An 18,700-nucleotide genomic window follows, 5' to 3' on the forward strand; every position below is an offset into this window, starting at 1 on the left:
AGAGGAAGTGGTGGATGAGGATTCAGTTATGATGTTTAAAAGACATTTCGACAAGTATATGAATAAAAACGGTTTGGAGGGATATGGACCAAACGCAGGCAGGTGGGACTAGTTTAGTTTAGGATTATGGCTCTGCATGAACAGGTTGGACAGATGGGTCTGTTTCCATGCTGTATGACTCCAGCCAGTGGAATCTTCCCCGATTCCATAAACTTCAATGTTAAAAGGGCTTTTTAATGCCACACTCAGTTGTATGTTGCAGGGATGTTAACAACAGTAATGTAATGTGTGACGTTGCTGTAGCTTTAAGAGGTGTGTTTTGTCCTGGTTTCTTTTAAAGAGATAGGGGGACAGGTGACAAGCACTCTGTGAGAAGATAAAAACTTGTGAGGCTTTGGGTTTTTTTTTTAAGTTGGAACAACAGAAGCAGCTTGAGTGGGTGTGGCCAAGCTCTCTCAGATACAAGACCCTTTTTCAGTTAATTTTCAGCTGTTGTTGCTGGGGTCTCAGCAGGTTTGCAAGGCAGAGAATCTCTCCTAGCTGCTACAGTCTCTCAGTTTTCTCTCAGAAGACTGGGGCTGTTTTCCCTGGATTGTCGGAGGCTGTGCAGTGACCTTAAAAAATCATGAGGGGCTTGGATAGGATAAACAGGCAAGGTCTTTTCCCCAAGGTGGAGAGTCCAGAACTAGAGGGCATAGGTTTAGGATGAGAGGTTAAAAGATATGAAAGGGACCCAAGGAGCAATTATTTCACACAGAGGGTGGTGCGTGTATGGAATGAGCTGCCAGAGGAAGTGGTGGAGGCTGGTACAATTACAGCGTTTAAAAGGCATCTGGACGGGTATATAAACAGGAAGGATTTCGAGGGATGTTTGCCAAGTGCTGGCAAATGGGACTAGATTAGGTTAGAATAACTGGTTGGCATGGACAAGTTGGACCGAGGCATCTGTTTCCTTGCTGTACATCTCTATGACTCTAATTAGACCATAAAACACAGGAGTGGAAGTAGGGCCATTCGACCTATCAAGTCCACTCTGCCATTTAATCATGGCTGATGGACATTTCAATTCCACTTACCCGCACTCTCCCCGTAGCCCTTAATTCCTTGCAAGATCAAGAATTTATCAATCACTGCCTTGAAGACACCCAATGTCCAGGCCTCCACTGCGCTCCATGACAATGAATTCCACAGGGTCACCACTCTCAGGCTGAAGAAGTGTCTCTTCATTTCCGTTCTAAATTGACCCCCTCTAATTTTAAGGCTGTGCCCACGGATCCTAGTCTTCCCGCCTAACGGAAACAACTTCCCAGCGTCAACCTTTTCTAAGCCATGCATTATCTTGTAAACTTCTATTAGATCTCCCCTCAACCTTCTAAACTCTAATGAACACAATCCCAGGATCCTCAGCCGATCATCATATGTTAGGCCTGCCATTCCAGGGATCATCAGTGTGAATTGTCTTTTGGTGTTCTTTCCTCCTGGATTGGAGGACTGCCTATGAGAAAATCTGCTTTTTGAATTTGCCTTTTTGCCAAGGATGTGTTTATGGGCTGTCATTGTATTGGAACACTTAATTAACATATTTGAGGGGTTCTGGTCTAGTTATAACAAATGTAAATTTTGCCATGGAGGTGTCAATGCCAAAGTCCAGAGAATAGCAGTGGAGGATGCAATTTAACTCCGATAAGTGTGAGTGATGCACCTTGGAAGAAAATAGAAGGGAGTATTTGTTGAAAGGTGGAACACTATGAAGCTCAAAGGTACAGAATGATCTTGGGGTGCTGGTACACGGAATCCCTAAAGGTGACAGGACAAATCAACAGTTTAGTTAAGAGGGTATATAGACAGAACTGCCTTAGCAGTTATGGTATAGATTATAAGAGTAGTGGAGGTCATATTGGAGCTGTACAGAACTTTGGTTAGGCCACAGCTAGAGTACTGTGTATAGTTCTGATCATTACAGAACAAGATGGTTGTGATTGCACTGGAGGGGTGCAGATGAGATTCACCAGAACGTTGCCCGGGATGGAACATTTCAGCTGTGAAGGGATGCTGGTTAAGCGGGAACCTGATTGAGGTGTATTTGCTTATGAAGGGCATGAACATGGAGAATAGAAAGCTGCTGTTTTCCGTGGTTGAAGGGTAAATAATGAGGTATAATGTTAAAATGAAAGGCAGAGAGGTTTAGAGGTGTTTTGAGGAAGCACTTACTCACCCAGAGGGTGGTGGGGGTCTAGAATGCACTGCCAGGGAGGGTAGTTGAGGTAAGAAACATTAGGAAACAAGGGGACATAAATTTAAGGTGAAGGGTGGAAGGTATAGGGGGGATGTCAGGGGTAGGTTCTTTACCCAGAGAGTGGTGGAGGCATGGAATGCGCTGCCTGTGGGAGTGGCAGAGTCAGAATCGTTGGTGACCTTTAAGCGGCAATTGGATAGGTACATGGATAGGTGCTTAAGCTAGGACAAACGTTCGGCACAACATCATGGGCCGAAGGGCCTGTTCTGTGCTGTATTGTTCTATGTTCTATTATAACCTTTAAAAAGTTGGATGAACACATGGAAGTATCATAATATTCAAGGCAATGGGCCTAGTGAAGGAAATGGGACAAGTATAGGTAGTAATGTACTTTTGGTGATAGTGATTTGAGAGGTTTCTTAAACTGAAATATTACTTTAAATTCGGACAAATAAATACTTGGAAAAACCTCTTTAGAAGTGTCTGGAATAATGCATCATTAACAGATAGGAAAACATGAAGCCTTTCAGAACAATAAGGCTTAATGGACTGTTAAGCCTCCTGTTTTTATTTAGCAGAACAATTCTGTAACACACAAAGAAGCAGGTAACCCTCAATGTAAAGATGCACTGCAAAAATTCACCAATGCCTCTTGGACAACATCTTCCAAACCCACCACCACTACCGTTGAGAAGGACAAGATAAATGGGAACATCTCCACCTGTAAGTTCCCCTCCAAGCTACTCACCATCTGAACTTGGAACAAAATACTTGACCATTGCTCCAATTCCTGGAAAAAAAACCCTTAACTCCCTTTCCAGCAGCACTGAGAGTGTACCCACACTCCAAAGGTCTGCGGGAGTTCAAGAAAGGTGGTCACCATCATCATCTCCAGGACAATTAGGGTTGAGGAACAAATAGGCAAAAGTGAGGACTGCAGATGCTGGAAACCAGAGTTTAGATCAGAGTGGTGCTGGAAAAGCCCAGCAGGTCAGGCAGCATCCGAGGAGCAGGAAAATCGACGTTTCGGGCAAAAGCCCTTCATCAGGAAATGCTGGCCTACCCACATTCTATGGACAAATTTAAAATATAGGTGGGAGATTATGGATGAAAAATGTTTTACACAAAATGAACAACAGGTGTCCCCCTCTATCAATCATTGAAAACAAAGATGACACGTAGCAAGCAGTTAAGGCAGCATAAGGTAGTTTGAGTACTGGAACAAGGAAATCCTATTATAGTTGTACAGGGGTAGGTAAGATTAAGCCTGGAATACTGTGCACAGTTTTCATCTCCTTATCCAAGGAAGGATATATATGCTAAATGGGGATGTGCAGTAAAGTTCACTTTACTGTTTTCTGGGAATGACAGGTTTATTATATGAGGAGATTTTGGGTCTGGATTCACCAGACTTTAGAAGAATGAGGGAGGATCACTTTGAAAGGTAGTGTATCCTGATTCGCTCGATAAGCTGGATGAAGCTTCCCCCAGCGGGTGGACTGATTCAGAACAAAGGGTCACAGTCGCAAGATACAGGATAGGCCATTTCAAACTGGGGATGGAGGGGAGGAGAAAATTGGTGAACCTTGAACTTCTCTACAACAGAAGCCAACAGAGGCCAAGTCACTGAACATGGTTAAGGAAAAAATAGATTTTTTAGAAGCTGAGCATGTCAAGAGATATAGGGAGAAAATAGAATATGGCATTGAGATAGGGAAACAGTCATGATCACATTGAACAGCAGATTGGACTCAATGGGCCCAGAGGGCTATATCTGCTCCTTTTCTCCAAAAGTGAACAATTAACCAGAAATCATTTAAATATTTATTGAGTTCTGTTCTGTAAGATAACTATGCCAGAATCATGTAGAGTATGCAGATTTACATATCACAGAGTGAAGTCTACTCTAAGTTCTTTGCACATGAAATGGCTTCAGCTTTCCTACTCTGAGAAGGTACTAAGTGAATACTGAATTCCTACACAGAGACAAAGGGAAGGATTATTACATTATTAATATCAAAAACTAGCCTCAACTTCAAACACTAAATTATGACATCAGATCATGCAGGTCTTAGCAGACCTTTTGAATCGAGTTTCTAGTTTATCTGATTTTTAAAAAATATATCTGTTAAGATGCACCATGCCACATGTCTGTGGTTAGCACATCAGAGGTGGGATTTGAACCTGAACATGTAATACTAGACCCTTATAGCTCTCGTTTATATATAGTCACACAGCAAAATCCATAGGAAACACTATTGTTATTGTGCATCCTCTCAGCAGTTTCTTGTTTTACAACACTTAGAACATTCTGGATCATAGAGGTCTTCCCTCCTGCCAAGTAACCTATGGTACACAGTACTTATAACTATCTGCTAATTGGACCAGTTCTGCAGAGTAGAATAAATCCTTGGAAGTTTAAGTGCCTCATGGAGGCAAAGCATCTAGCAAAGAATTTGGAAGCAGATTAGCTTCCCAATTCAAACTCATTCCTTGAATTCTGCTTCAGGAAAATACTGGACCACGCAGTTCTATCAAAAAGAAAAACCACTATGAACTTTAATAATAATGAATTCCTCATGCAGTTTATGCATTACCAGTTTTTTTCTCACAGAATTGCTAGTGTGGAAACAGGCTGTTTGGCCTAACAGGTCCACACCAACCCTCTGAACAGCATCCCATCCCTCTACCTTATCCCGTAACCCGCCAGTTTTCCCTGGCTTATCCACCTAACTACAAATTCTTTAATTTAGCATGGCCAATCCACCTAACCTGCATATTTTTGGACTGTGGGAGAAAACCAGAGCACCTGGAGGAAACCCACTTAGACACAAGGAGAATGTGCAAACTCCACACAGACAGTCGCCTGAGGGTAGAAGTGAACCTGGGGCCCTGGTGCTGAGAGGTAGCAGTGCTAACCACTGAGTCACCGTGCCATCCCATTGCTTCCCCAAAATATCAATTTTTTTTGTAGGTTACTTTACACACACTGGAGGTAGGACTTTCTGGACCTACATGCCAAATGCTGCCAGAGGCAACACATGCAGCTCTTGCCAGTATCCGTACACAAACGGAACTCCAAAAGGGGTTAACTGTTACTAACAGAAGAACCCAAGCCAGTTGCCATACTACCCGACTCTAAGGGAATGTGAAAGTCTGCAGCTTAGGGGTTATCTAATGAATAGATCAGTGAATTGAGCAACAAAGAGGAGATCTATAGTCAATCTCTAAGAGCTAGGCTAAAGTGAGGACTGCAGATGCTGGAGATCAGAGTCAAAAGGTGTGGCACTGGAAAAGCATAGTAGGTCAGGCAGTATCCGAGGAGCAGGAGAGTGGACATTTCAGGCATAAGCCTTTCATCAGGAATGTAAAAGCTGACTGGGAATATTGATCAATAATTTAAAATTCAGCTATTCACAATGCTAATCATTCGAAAGGGTTTTCTATACCTACCAGTATTTCCACATCAATTTCATTCACATCATCTGCATTTATATCAAAATCTGAATGACTGCCAAAGTCAGAGCTCCCAATGGACGACTCTCTTCCTACAGTGAAGAGAGCATCTTCATCTTTACCATTAAAAATCTTTCTTCTTAAAGCAGTGGAATCGTAACCATCAGGATTCGGTGGTTCCTGGTAATGCTTCTCTTTGAGGTCCCCTGCAATCTTAGGTGGAAAAAGACAGTTGGCTTTTAATTCATCTTGCTCCCAGTCAGGTCCTCCTATGCAATCTGTATCATGGCTTTCTGATAAAGCAGAAACCATGTTGCCTTTCGTTACTGCAGTGTCAGGTGGGTTGCTGCTTTCAAGCCATTGTGGTTCAGAAGGTTTCTGAAATGTTAATCCTCTTGCCCCCGAGGTCTTCTTAACACTAAAGAAGTGCCCATCTTCTGCTTGGTCCTCAACTGCATCAGATCTTGTATCTACAAAAGAGATAGCTGATCAATTCAACTCTGCAAATATTCAATGGCTTACTGCTGTGAAATATTTGTGACAATGTTCTATGTGGTTCCACCACTACCTGTATGATATTGTCAGGCATAGCCTTTACTGACCGGGTAGAAATAACTAATTTATTTTCTAAGTTTTAATGTCCTTCTGAAAATCTGTTGGTTTAGTGTGTGTAGTTAGGTAACATTAGAACATAAAAGATGGATGTATGTGAATCTGTGAATACGTTCCTAATGAAGCATTACCACCAGGATTCAGAGGAAGTGGATAATTCCATGTCTATGTAGCCATAAAAAAGTACAATCCAGCAACGAACTGGTCATAAATGATTAATTTAATATTCTAAAGTGCACAATTTTATAAAAATAGTTGAAGTTAAATATGTTAAGTTTTGAAATGATGATGGACTGGCTAACTAACAACTCAAATTCTTAGTATGACTTTAAAGCTCACAACATTGACTTGTCATATTATACCAAAACAAACACAAGAACTGTCAACAGAAATGATGAAAAAAAAAGCACAGATTTTCAGGTAAAGGGGAAAAGTTGGGAGTGGGGGGGGGGGAAGGTTATATTGTACAAGTGTCAATTAAGCTTTACTTGAAATCCAAAGACTATTATATATTGCAGAAAGCTAACAGCAATAAAACTTCAGGTCTGGGATGAGAGTACAATTCAACTTTAAAATAAAAAATTGATACCCTCTGAATAAGGCTTGACCATCTGATGGTAAAATGTGCATTTTTTTTACTTAATGTCAAGGACATCACTTTTCATTTAATAGTCATGGAGGCATACAGGCCCTTCAGCGCAACCTGTCCATGTTGACCAGGTTTCCTAAACTAAGCTAGTTCTACTTTCCAGTGATTGGCCCATATCCCTCTACCTTTCCAAACTATGTACCTGTGCATAACTCTTAAATGTTGTAATTGTACCTGCCACTACCAGTTCCTCTGGCAGCTCATTCCATATACACACAATTCTCTGCGTGAAAAACTTGCCTCTGGGGTCCCTTTTAAATCTTTCCCCTCTCATCTAAACATATGGTTTCAGGTTTTGGACTCCCCTATTCTGGGAGAAGGTTTTGGCTATTCACATTTATGACCCTCATGATTTTATAAACCTCTATAAAAGGTTCCCGCACCTCCCCCCCCACCACTGCAGGGAGTAAGTCCTAGCTTATCCAGTTTCTTTTTAATTACTCAAACCTTCTAGTCTCAGTAACAACCTTGTAATTTCCTTTTTTGCACCCTTTCCGAATACCTCCTTTTATTTTCATTCGGTTGCTGTAAGAGAAGTGGCTGTATTTATAGTTGAGCATGGATAGTATATGAAAAACAAGACACGATCAACAACCAATTAGATTGTGATCTTTTCATTGTCAGGTGGCAGCATCACCAGAACAACCCATTTCTGGCTGTCAAGTGATGGTGATAGGCCTTCCTCAATTGCGACAGAGCAATGGTATTCTTAACAGCAATTGCTCCAATTGAGTAGCTCGTTGAGCCAGTTCGGACAGAGAGGTTAAGATGTGCGTCTAGAGTGATCTATAAGCCAGACTGTGTAAGGACAGTAAAATTCCTACTTATACTCCACAACCACCTGATGAAGGAGCAGCGCTCCGAAAGCTAGTGCTTCCAAATAAATCCACTGGACTATAACCTGGTTTTGTGTGATTTTTAACTTTGTATACTCCAGTACAACAGCGGCATCTCTAAATCATTCTACTTGGAAGGTCATTCCAGAATAAGCTGGATTTTTACAATGAGAAAATAGCTTTACAGTCACTTTTATGGATACAATTTCATCTTTTCTTTTAAAACTGAACTCAAATTCTTAAACTGCTGTGGTCTGTCCAGTAGTATGCTATCATACCCATAATGGATTCCTTTAATCATAGTTGGATTTAAAATTTGTTACATTAATAGCACTATACAGTTGCCTGCCTTCATTCTGAAAACTATATTTGAGGCAAAAGGAAAGGCAGTCTTCTAACTCATTACTTCCACAAATCTGTCAAAATTCGATTTGGCTGTCAACTTAATGATAAATCAGTATGAGCATTGCTTAAAAAGAAGCTTGCACTCAGGAAAGTTCACAAGAATACCAATTAAAGAGGAAAATATGGCAATGCCTCGACCAAATAGAATGCACTTGCTACCCAGTCAACACACTCTTCTCATGGAGTGTAAATGTTTTTTTCCATCAAATTGACATTCTTGCAAGAAACAGCTCAAAAAAGCACAACTTTATAGGAATTACAGAATTATAAAACATTATCTTCAATAACATTCAAGAGAGAGTAGCACTCAAATCACCAAACATTTCCTTGTGGCAACAAACATATCTACAAATTGAAGACATGAGAACTAAAGTTACTGATTCATATGAAGTGCTGAAATTCCTTTTAGAAAAAGAAGCAAGTCATACCCGCTAAAAGTGAAATTTCCTCTAACAATTTTTTTTGCTTTTTCTTTAACAGCTCCTTTTCCTTGAACAGTTCTTCTGATTGCATATCCAAGTCACTGATTACATCAATGGCCTGGAAAGATAAAATCAAGACAAAAGCACATGACTAATATACTAATAGATACTACTGAAGCTAGAATCACCATAAGCACTTTGATAGACAACAGTGTAAGAAACCTCTAGCATGTAACAGGGCTGTTTTGTGACACTTTCAGTGGAATGGAATATTGCAACAGAACAATTTAATCACTTCATAAACAGAAACATCAGGAAATCCAGTTGAAAAAGCTACCCCATTTGTATTGGTGTAATTTCATCATGGAACTTGTTCTCAAATGCTAAAAGCAAAATTGTTGCAAAAAATCTTCAAATTAAATACTTTAATGATCATTAGGATGTGCTACAGCGTGAGACTGAAGTCAACAGTACAAAGAAATCTCAAATCAAAATACATTGTTTGGGGCAGTTTTTGCTCAGGCATCATTCTCCTCCAGCCGTGTCCCCCCCCCCAACCACAAACAGCACCAGTGGCTACATATAGATGCTTACAGTTTGAAGAAACGGTGTGGGTGGAAGGACAAAAATAAAGAGTAGAATTTTATCTTCTCTGAGGGTTGTATGACTATGGAACACTGCATCACAAGAGGGGAGGCAAGATCGTTGAATATTTTTAAGACACAGATTCCTCCTATGCAGGTAGAACAAGGATTAGTGGGGGATTGATGGGAATGTGAAATTCAAAATACTGAGATCAGTCATGATCTTACTGAATGGCAGACAGACTTGAGCAGCCAAATGGCCTACTTCTTCCCCTAGTTCATATGAGAGGAAGGAATGCTGGGATGGTGTCGCTGGATATAGTTCATTTTGATGATTTCTCCTTCCCTTTTATGCTATTGGTACAAGAGTTTAACTGTAGTACCTCTGTATAGCCATAAGAGTTTTGTGGCACTTGTCAAAGCATGTGAGGATTCTCCTTGGGTATTCTGAATAATATTTATTCCCCAATCAACATCATTTGAGCATTTATCTTATTACTTTCCTGGGATCCTGTCAGGCAAATATCAGCTGCAAAAGACTTTCAGGTCTTTTGGTCACTGAAGGAGTTCTAAATGATACTTTGGGGCATTCACATAATGGAGTGAATCAAAGACAGATCGGTGGACTTTTGTGCATTAAGGGAAGCAAAAACGTATTGATGCAATGTGGGAAGGTGGATTTGAGATAGGAGGAGGATGTCATGAAGCGGAAGCCAGGTTGTTGCACTGTCAAATACAACTGAGCATCATGTCACATAAGATATTAGGACAGATTGGGTGGTGGGGGGGAAAAGAGCGAGAGTGGAGTTGGAATGATAACCAAGTCTGTAGGTGCGCAAACATTGGCTGAGTGGTTGACACTGAGGTCACAGGAGGATGCAAACAAATTGGTCAGATGCGCAGATCAGAGGCAGGTGGAACTTACTCCTGATAAATGCAAGGTGATGCACTTGTGAAGAAAGAACATCACAAGGGAGTACTTAATGAATGGCAAGAGAGTAGGAAGCTCAGAGGAACACAGGGCTCTTGTTGTGCCTGTCCACAGATTCCTGAAGGTGGACAGTTAATAGGGAACTAAGGAGGCATATGGGACACTTGCCTTTATGAGTTGTGGCATAGATAAGAGTAGAAAGGTCATATTGGAGCTGTACAGGACTTCATCAGGCCACAGTTGGAGTACAGTGTGGAGTTCTGGTCACTACAGTAATTCAAAGGATATGACTGAACTGGAGGAATTGCAAAGGAGATTCACTAGGATGTTGCCTGTGATGGAGCATTTCAATCGTAAAGAGAGGCTGGATAAGCTTGGGTTGTTTTCTTTACAGCAGACAAGATTGAGTGGTACCTGATAGAGGTGTGTAGGATTATTGACAGGGCGGATAGAAAGCAGCTGTTCCCTTTAGCTTAAGGGTCAATAATAAGGGGTCATAATTTTAAAAGTGAAAGGCAGGAGGTTCAGTGGGGATCTGAAGAAAAACCTCTTCACCAGAGGCTGGAATGCATTGCCTGGAATGGTAGTTGAGGCAAGAAACCTCCCAACATTCAAAAAAAAATTGGAAATGTCAAAATATTCTTGGTAGTGTAGATGAGCAGAGAGATCTCGATGTTCAGGTACACAGATCCTTGAAAGTTACCACCCAGGTTGACAGGGTTGTTAAGAAGGCATACAGCTTTTATTAATAGAGCGATCGAGTTCCAGAACCATGAGGTTATGCTACAGCTCAAAACTCTGGTGCGGTCACACTTGGAGTATTGTGTACAGTTCTGGTCACCGCATTATAAGCAGGATGTGGAAGCTTTGGAAAGGATGCAGAGGAGATTTACTAGGATGTTGCCTGGTATGGAGGGAAGGTCTTATGAGGAAAGGCTGAGGGACTTGAGGTTGTTTTCGTTAGAGAGAAGAAGATTGAGAGTTGACTCAATAGAGACATACAAGATAATCAGAGGGTAGATAGGGAGAGCCTTTTTCCAAGAATGGTGACGGCGAGCACGAGGGGACATAGCTTTAAATTGAGGGGTGATAGGTATAGGACAGTTTAAGTTGTCATTGGACAAGCATATGGACGTACATGGAATAGCGTAGGTTAGATGGGCTTCAGATTGATATGACAGGTCAACACAACATCAAGGACTGAAGGGCCTGTACTGCGCTGTAATGTTCTATGTTATATGGGTCTAATGTGAGAAAGTGGAACTAGTGTAGGTAGTAGTATATTTTTGGTGGTACAGACTCGATGGGACAGAGAGCCTCTTCCATTCTGTGATTTTACAATTCTCTCCACAGATACTGCCAGACCTTCTGAGTTTCTCTAGCATTCTGCTTCAGATTTCCAACATTCACAATATTTTGTTTTTATTCTAGAAATAGGAGGTGGTCAAAGATGGATCCCTGGGAAGCTTCTGAGGTAAATGAGGCAATGTACTGGAATCCATTAGTAAAAAAAGATCAAGCCTGGTTCTTACATTAACTTACAGCAGCTTGTTCTGACTAGCTGCATCCAGAGGGCCAGAAGTCAATACATTTTAACACTGACAACATAGAAGCAAACACTCATGAAAGGGGCAGCTTAGGAGATAATAGTTATGTGAATTTCAAGATATTAACTGTAATATACAAAGATTCAGCAAATCACACTTTAAATAAAAAAGTTGGCAACATACTATCAAAAAAAACTATAGTGGGGTCAGAAATGGTGAAGAGTTCCTTTTTGGAAAGAATAATCTTTAAACTTCATCTAAACAAACCTTAGTGAGAATGGCACCCTTTGGAGCCTTTTTGTCATTGAATACAGTGCTCTCCAATAATTTAAAACGATTTTCCATCAACTTGCGTGATTCTCGTTCTCTCAATGTGTGTGATGTTGCCTTCCTGTTGGCTATCCAACCCCTAGATGGCTCACTGCACTGCTGTAGAATTAAAATCACAAAGTACCAAGTCATGACAAAATGTAAATGCAATAGCATTGAATAATTACTGCCAAGCAAAAACTTGTGCATGTTTTTAAACATTTTATATTCCTCAACTTGCCTATCAACTTGAAATTTCTGATTATTTCAAAATTTAAATTAATTGCTCAATTCCTGCAAGAGGAGAAAAAAATAGTTATTTCCTTTAATTATCTCCTACTTCATTTTGACATGTTCTCCCCTTTTGTGCAAATGCAAACGTTTGTCTCTTTCACTTTATTCAGCTCGGTCAGTTTTCACTCCCTGTGAGTCTCCAAAACATTTTATTTGCACTTCCTCTCACCTTCTATACAAGTCCACAGTGTCAATCACTGTTACCAATAGAAATAAAACTAGCTTGTTCTCTACCCAGTTTATAAAAGCCTAGTGAACGTCTGAAAAAAAGTCATTTACCTCAAATACCACTCCACAATGAGGTACAACTAGTTTCACGTTTAGAACTATGGCTACGATTGCTCAGAACCGAGTTTGAAGATGCCAGCCAGGAGGGTAGTAGCAACACAAAAACTACAAACGTTTTTGCCTACGTTTATATGCCAGTGAGTATATTTCATTAAATTCATCACCAGTCAACGAGCAGCTTACATCCTACTAACTGCCATTCATTATCCCTGACTCTTCCACCTAGTTGAATGCCATCAAGATCTTTGTAATAGTGCAGACTACTCTTTCACAGAGTTGAAAGCAGATAGTTATAGTATGGTTGACGACCTATATTTTTGACTTTTGGACTAATAGTTGTTTGAAGGGAATACCCAAAGACCCTGATGAGGAGAATATACTTATAGGTGTAGATGCACAAGAAAGACTTACTCCAGATGAGTAACCTGAAGCTTTGCATCTTCAACAGAAAGAACACAATCAAAGGGTTTGTCCATGCTGCATGTTGGAGGATGAGATCAAAACATTCTCACATTTTACAGTAAGTGTACTGTTTGCAAGAACTTGCTATCACTCTAGCAAGTGTTCATCCTAACAGGTTCCCAAATGTTTAGATCAGTGGTGTGGAAAAGCACAACAGGTCAGGCAGCATCCGAGCACGAAAATCGACGTTTCAGGCAAAAGCCCTTCCTGCATCTGCAGTCCTCACTTTTGCCTAGGTTCCCAAATGTGGCCAGTTTTCTGATGACAACTAACGACCACCCTGCAGAATAATGATGTTCCTGATGTTATATATTTGGATTTTTAGAAGGCATTTGATGAGGTACCACACACATTCAGCTCTTACCTTATTAAGTAGCCTATGGTGTCGTAGTATATTAGCATGGAAACAGAATTGTACAACCAATGGAAGACAGAGTTGAGGCAAAGGGAATATTGTCAGGATGACAACCTACAACTAGTGTACAGGCACAGAGATCAGTCTCACAATTACTTACACTATATATTAATGACATGGACGAGGCAAGTGAATATATGAAAGCCAAGTTTGTGGAAGGCAATAACCAAGACGACAAGAGTTACACAGGGATATAGACTGGTTAAGCAAGTGGGCAAAAATTTAGTAGATAGGAAAATGTAAACTTACGTGCTTGTCAAGAAGAATAGAAGAGTTGAATATTATGTATTTTGAGACTGACCACAAACAGCAGAGAGAGATTTGGGAGTCTTCGCGCATAAAGCACAAGAAGCTAGATCCAAGTTCAGTGAGTTATAGGGCATGCAAATGGAACGTTGGCCTTTATTTCAAAGGGAATGGAGTACAAAAGTATGGAGGTATTACTAAAACTAAACAAGGCACAAGTCAGACCGCAGCTGGAATGTTGTGGATAGCTTAGGGCCTCTTATCTAATGGAAGATATATTGGCATTGGAGGCAGTCCATCTAAGGCTCACTAAGCTGATCCTGGGTATGGAGGGACTGACTTGAGGAGAAGTTGAGTAGGTTGGGCCTGTACTCGTTGGGATTCTTATGACAAGTAGATGTGGAGAGGTTGCTTTCTCTTGTGGGAGTTCCTAGGACTTAAGGAGTCACCCACTTAAGACGAGGAGGGATTTCTTCTCAGAAGATGGTGAACGTGTGGAATTCTTTACCACAAACAGCTGTAGAGGCTAGGTCATTAAGTGTATTCAAGGCTGAGGTAAGGTTTTTACAATCTGTAAGGAAATCAAGGTTACGGTGAAAAGGCAGGAAAGTGTTGAGGATTATCAGATCAACCACAATCTCATTGAGTCTGTTCCACCAATCAATAGGCTACTTTTGTTCCCACATTTTATGATCTTATGGAAAGTTCAAAACAAAGACAAAAAAGTGACATACGGACTTTGGTATATATTCACTAGCAATATTCCTTTTTAAAGAATTCATGAAGCAAATTGCAGGGAGATGGAGAAAGCTCCAAAAAGCAGCACTAATCGGTCTGATCTGTGAAAGAGCTGGACGGACTGCTATACTTTTCCAGTGTTAGGAATTGAACAATACAATGCCAGAGTTCAGCTGCTCCATACGATGCTACTGACTTACCAGCCAGCATGTCTCGCTGGTTCATTCGGAAGTAGCAACTGCAAACATCTAATCAGACCCTAACTGAGCTCTAAAACAAAGTTCACTTTATACGTACCATGCTCATTTTATTCAAAGCCTCCATATCAGTGCTGAAATCTGAAAGGCTACAAAACCTGGAACTTCCAGAATATTCTTCATTTACTGAGCTGACAGTGGAGCAATCTTCTTGGCTAAGATTTCCTTCTCTTTTCACTGCAAAGGTATTGGTGCTGCCAGAATAGTCAAGTTCACTGTTACATTTTTCATTGAAGTAGTCACCGATCTTGACAGCAACTATATCATCGGAACCAGTTGAGTTCACCTCATATTTTAGATTTAATCCACAATTTGTCCCATGTTCATCCAAAGTATTCACAGGACCACCTTCTGCAAACCATTTCATTCCAAAGGAGTTCTGGGAAGAGGAAACTCTCCCACTTGAGAAACTCAAAGTCTCACCGGTTTCAATTATTTCACCCGCTTCAATGCCATCTTGTGTTACAACAGGTTCCATCCCTGCTGGGGAAGACACAGCTGTTCAATTGACATAAGCATCAATTAACTTGGACAAGCAGCTACAAAACAGTCAGTCACTTTATGTTATAAAGGTTGAGGGAGCAGCTAGCATAATGATAATGTTTTTGTCATAGTAATTATACCCTGATTCAAATCTCACCACAGTATCAGGTAGAAACTTAATTAATAATTAGAGTAAAAAGAGCTCGGTAATGGTGCCATGGAACATTCATTCATTATCATAAAGCTTCATTAATATTCTTCAGGGAAGGAAATCAGCATTCCTTACCTCGTTTGGTCGAGATGAGAGTTCAGGTTCACAGGTTGACTCTTAACTGTTCTCTGAAATAGCCGAGCCAGCCAACTCAGTTTAAGGATGGACAGCAGTTGCTAGCCTTACTTGCGATGCCCTCTTTCCATGAGAGAAGAGTGGCAAATATTTTCAAACATTTGGCGCATGGATTTATGGATACTTTGGCTTATGCTTATGACAGTGATACACTTATCAGATGTAGTCTGATATTACTGTGTTTCCCTCGTCCTAATTCTAAAAAAACGTTGTGGTCAACCCAGTGAAGCAATTCACCTGAATCTAGAATAAAGCAGTATGAGAGAAGGCCATTCTATCCATCATGTTTGCCGCTGATTCAGTGAAGGGGCTATCCAATTGATCTGACTCTCCCTGCTCTTTTTCAAAAGCCTTGCGATTTTCAGTGAATATTTATCCAGTACCATTTGGAAAATTATAGTTGAACTTGTTTCCACTTCTTTCAGGCAACGGTTTCTAGATACAAAATAATTCTTTTTTTTTTGCTAATGCCCCACCAGTTGGTGGAAATTTCTTATCAAATTGCAACCTTTCTTAATCTATGCTGTACTAAGCAGAACAATCTCGGTTACTGTCATCTCTGTTCCTCAGGTCCAAACTATTTAGTTTCCTGGAGATGGAACACTATTCTTGCCCAAGATATCTAGACCATGCGGTCCCTCAATCTCACTGTCACTCAATAAGATCACAGCTGAATTTCTACATCAATGCATTCTTGCTCTCCTCATATTCCTAACTCAGACTTGAACATGTATTCCACAAACTGTGGATGTTTGAAGATTCACAATTCCCAAACAGAATTTCTACATCTTAATCATCGGGCGGCACGGTGGCTCAGTGGTTAGCACTGATGCCTCACAGCACCAGGGTCCCAGGTTCGATTCCCGTCTCTGGCGGCCGTCTGTGTGGAGTTTGCACATTCTCCCAGTGTCTGCGTGGGTTTCCTCCGGATGCTCCAGTTTCCTCCCACAGTCCAAAGATGTGCAAGTCAGGTGGATTGGCTATGCTAAATTGCCTGTAGTGTTAGGTGCATTAGTCAGAGGGAAATGGGTCTGGGTGGTTTACCCTTTGGAGGGTCAGTGTGGACTTGTTGGGACGAAGGGAATCTAATCTAATCTAATCTCAAATAGCAAATACTTAGTCTTGAGAACATTCTCGACCTCCTAAGGAAATAGCCACTCAGCATCCACCTTGTTAAACCCACTTCAGAATTTTGTGTATTTCAAGGAGGTCAACAATATACTCCAAGTTGCTTCAGCATTAGAATGCTTCTTTTTAAATAGGTAAAAGGTCTTACCAGATAATAGCGAGATCTTTTCTAACAGGATTTTCTGTTTTCCTAACAGTAGTTCCTTCTCCACTGTTAGATTTTTGGACTGCCTATCCAAGTTATTGATTACATCTATGGCCTGTAGAACACAATAAAATCAAAATGCAAAAAAAAAGTTTCAGAACTCCACATGATTGTAGCTGCTGTGCATTGCAAATATTCCATTTATAGCTCCTTTCCAATTTTTAATTCAATTCTTTGGGAAACACACAATACAAATATCTCATTACTTGCTCTACTTCTCAACCATATTATTAATTTGAAGTTAATCAATTTGAATCAAAGCAATGAAAAATACCCCACCCTCTGCCATGGGAAGTGTTTATACAGACATAGAAATCAGGAGCAAAAGTCCGTCCATTGAACTCGCTCCACCATTCAATATAATCGTGACTGATGCTTCTGCTCTTTCTCCTTATACAATGATGCCTTTAGTGTCTAGATGTCTATTTGTTTCTTAAATATATGATTGTTTCTGCTGACAACAGCAAGAGGTTCTCACTGCCCATACTTAAAATTGGCACATTCAGTACCCCTGTCAGTACTACAATGACCTCAATGTGTCCTGATTGATTGTGATTATTTGGGCCCTGTTTGAGTTACCATACTTTTGCACATATGTAATTAGAACCTTTCAACAATGTCAGGGGACACAAGCCATTCAGTGACTTCAGTGCTCCAATGTCTTATATGTACAGAATTCCATAGATTCACCACCTTCTAAGATCTAAAATTTTTCTCATTGCAATCCTAAATTGTCTAACCCGTATACTGAGACTGTGACCTGTTGATCTGGAGACCCAACGGCATAGGAGGAATATCAAACCCACGATTAGTCTGTCCAGCCTGACGCAATTTTATGTGGTTCATCAAGATTATGCTCTGTCTCACTGCTGAATAATTACAAATGTTTTGAACAAAATCCACTTTAGAATTTATAGAAATAGACTATATTATTCATGAAATTATACAACTAATGTTTGAAATAGTTAACTGGGAAGTCAAATACTTGATGTTTCAACAACCTAATGAGACTGGGCCTTTTAATTTACATTGAAGGCTCATGGCATTGCCCAACAAACCAGAGGGGAGAAAAAAATACCTAATTCCTGTAAAATGTGTTCTATCATCACAAAGGTCCAACATGCACTGGAAAATGAAGTGCAAACATATTTATGGAGAAGCGGAAGGTGTAAATCCTGCTGCATCTTGCTTTATAATCAAATGAATTATTCACAAACCTCATCAAGGATGGCACCTTTTGAAGCAATTTGTTTGTCATCAAAAAGTTTGTTCTTCAATACTTTAAAACGATTTTCCATCATTCTGCGTGACTCTCGTTCTCTCAAGTTGTGTAATATCGCCTTCTTTCTAGCTTCACATAGTACAGAGGTTTCGTATACCTAAGATTGACAAAATCCCAATGAGAAAAAGGCTGGAATACAGCTTCTAGCTGTGGGCAGTGTTAGTAGCACAGTCCATAATGTCTGATGCACTAAACTTTAGGTTTGAAATTAGTGATAAACAAATGACTAGGCAACAAAAGTAACATGTAATTAGACTCACCCTTCTTTTCGTTGAATTGCTGAATGATTGTGAATTCTGGAAAAATCCCCTAGAAAACAGGAATAGTTTGTACGGTCATCTGCAGTCTATTGGTATAAGTGAATCAGAACACAGGTATTAACAAATGGGTGCATAATGATACGAAATACAAGGACAACACTGAATTACAAATGCCACAGGTTCACAAGGTTGCATTTTCAAAATTCTTGCTAAAGGTTGGGTAAGCAGTATGCAAGAAGTAGCGCCCAGGTTGAATAACTATGGATAGGGGCTTTCTCATGTTTTGAATACAGATCTTTCAAGGGCAGT

At 40.3% G+C, this 18,700-nt stretch overlaps 1 protein-coding gene across 1 annotated transcript in view; it reads right to left on the reverse strand.

Moving 5' to 3' along the window:
* LOC122542904 overlaps positions 1 to 18,700 on the reverse strand; it is a 139,661-nt gene that overhangs the window by 33,450 nt on the left and 87,511 nt on the right. Inside the window, exons 15-21 of the mRNA XM_043681045.1 lie at positions 18,392 to 18,440; positions 18,067 to 18,228; positions 16,793 to 16,904; positions 14,728 to 15,185; positions 11,946 to 12,107; positions 8,623 to 8,734; positions 5,690 to 6,162 (exon numbers count right to left, since the gene is read on the reverse strand). Of these exons, the coding sequence (XP_043536980.1) occupies positions 5,690 to 6,162; positions 8,623 to 8,734; positions 11,946 to 12,107; positions 14,728 to 15,185; positions 16,793 to 16,904; positions 18,067 to 18,228; positions 18,392 to 18,440 (1,528 nt within the window). The remainder of the gene's footprint in view (positions 1 to 5,689; positions 6,163 to 8,622; positions 8,735 to 11,945; positions 12,108 to 14,727; positions 15,186 to 16,792; positions 16,905 to 18,066; positions 18,229 to 18,391; positions 18,441 to 18,700) is intronic.

Source organism: Chiloscyllium plagiosum, chromosome 41 (assembly GCF_004010195.1).
Source record: "Chiloscyllium plagiosum isolate BGI_BamShark_2017 chromosome 41, ASM401019v2, whole genome shotgun sequence".
Classification (NCBI taxonomy): domain Eukaryota; kingdom Metazoa; phylum Chordata; class Chondrichthyes; order Orectolobiformes; family Hemiscylliidae; genus Chiloscyllium; species Chiloscyllium plagiosum.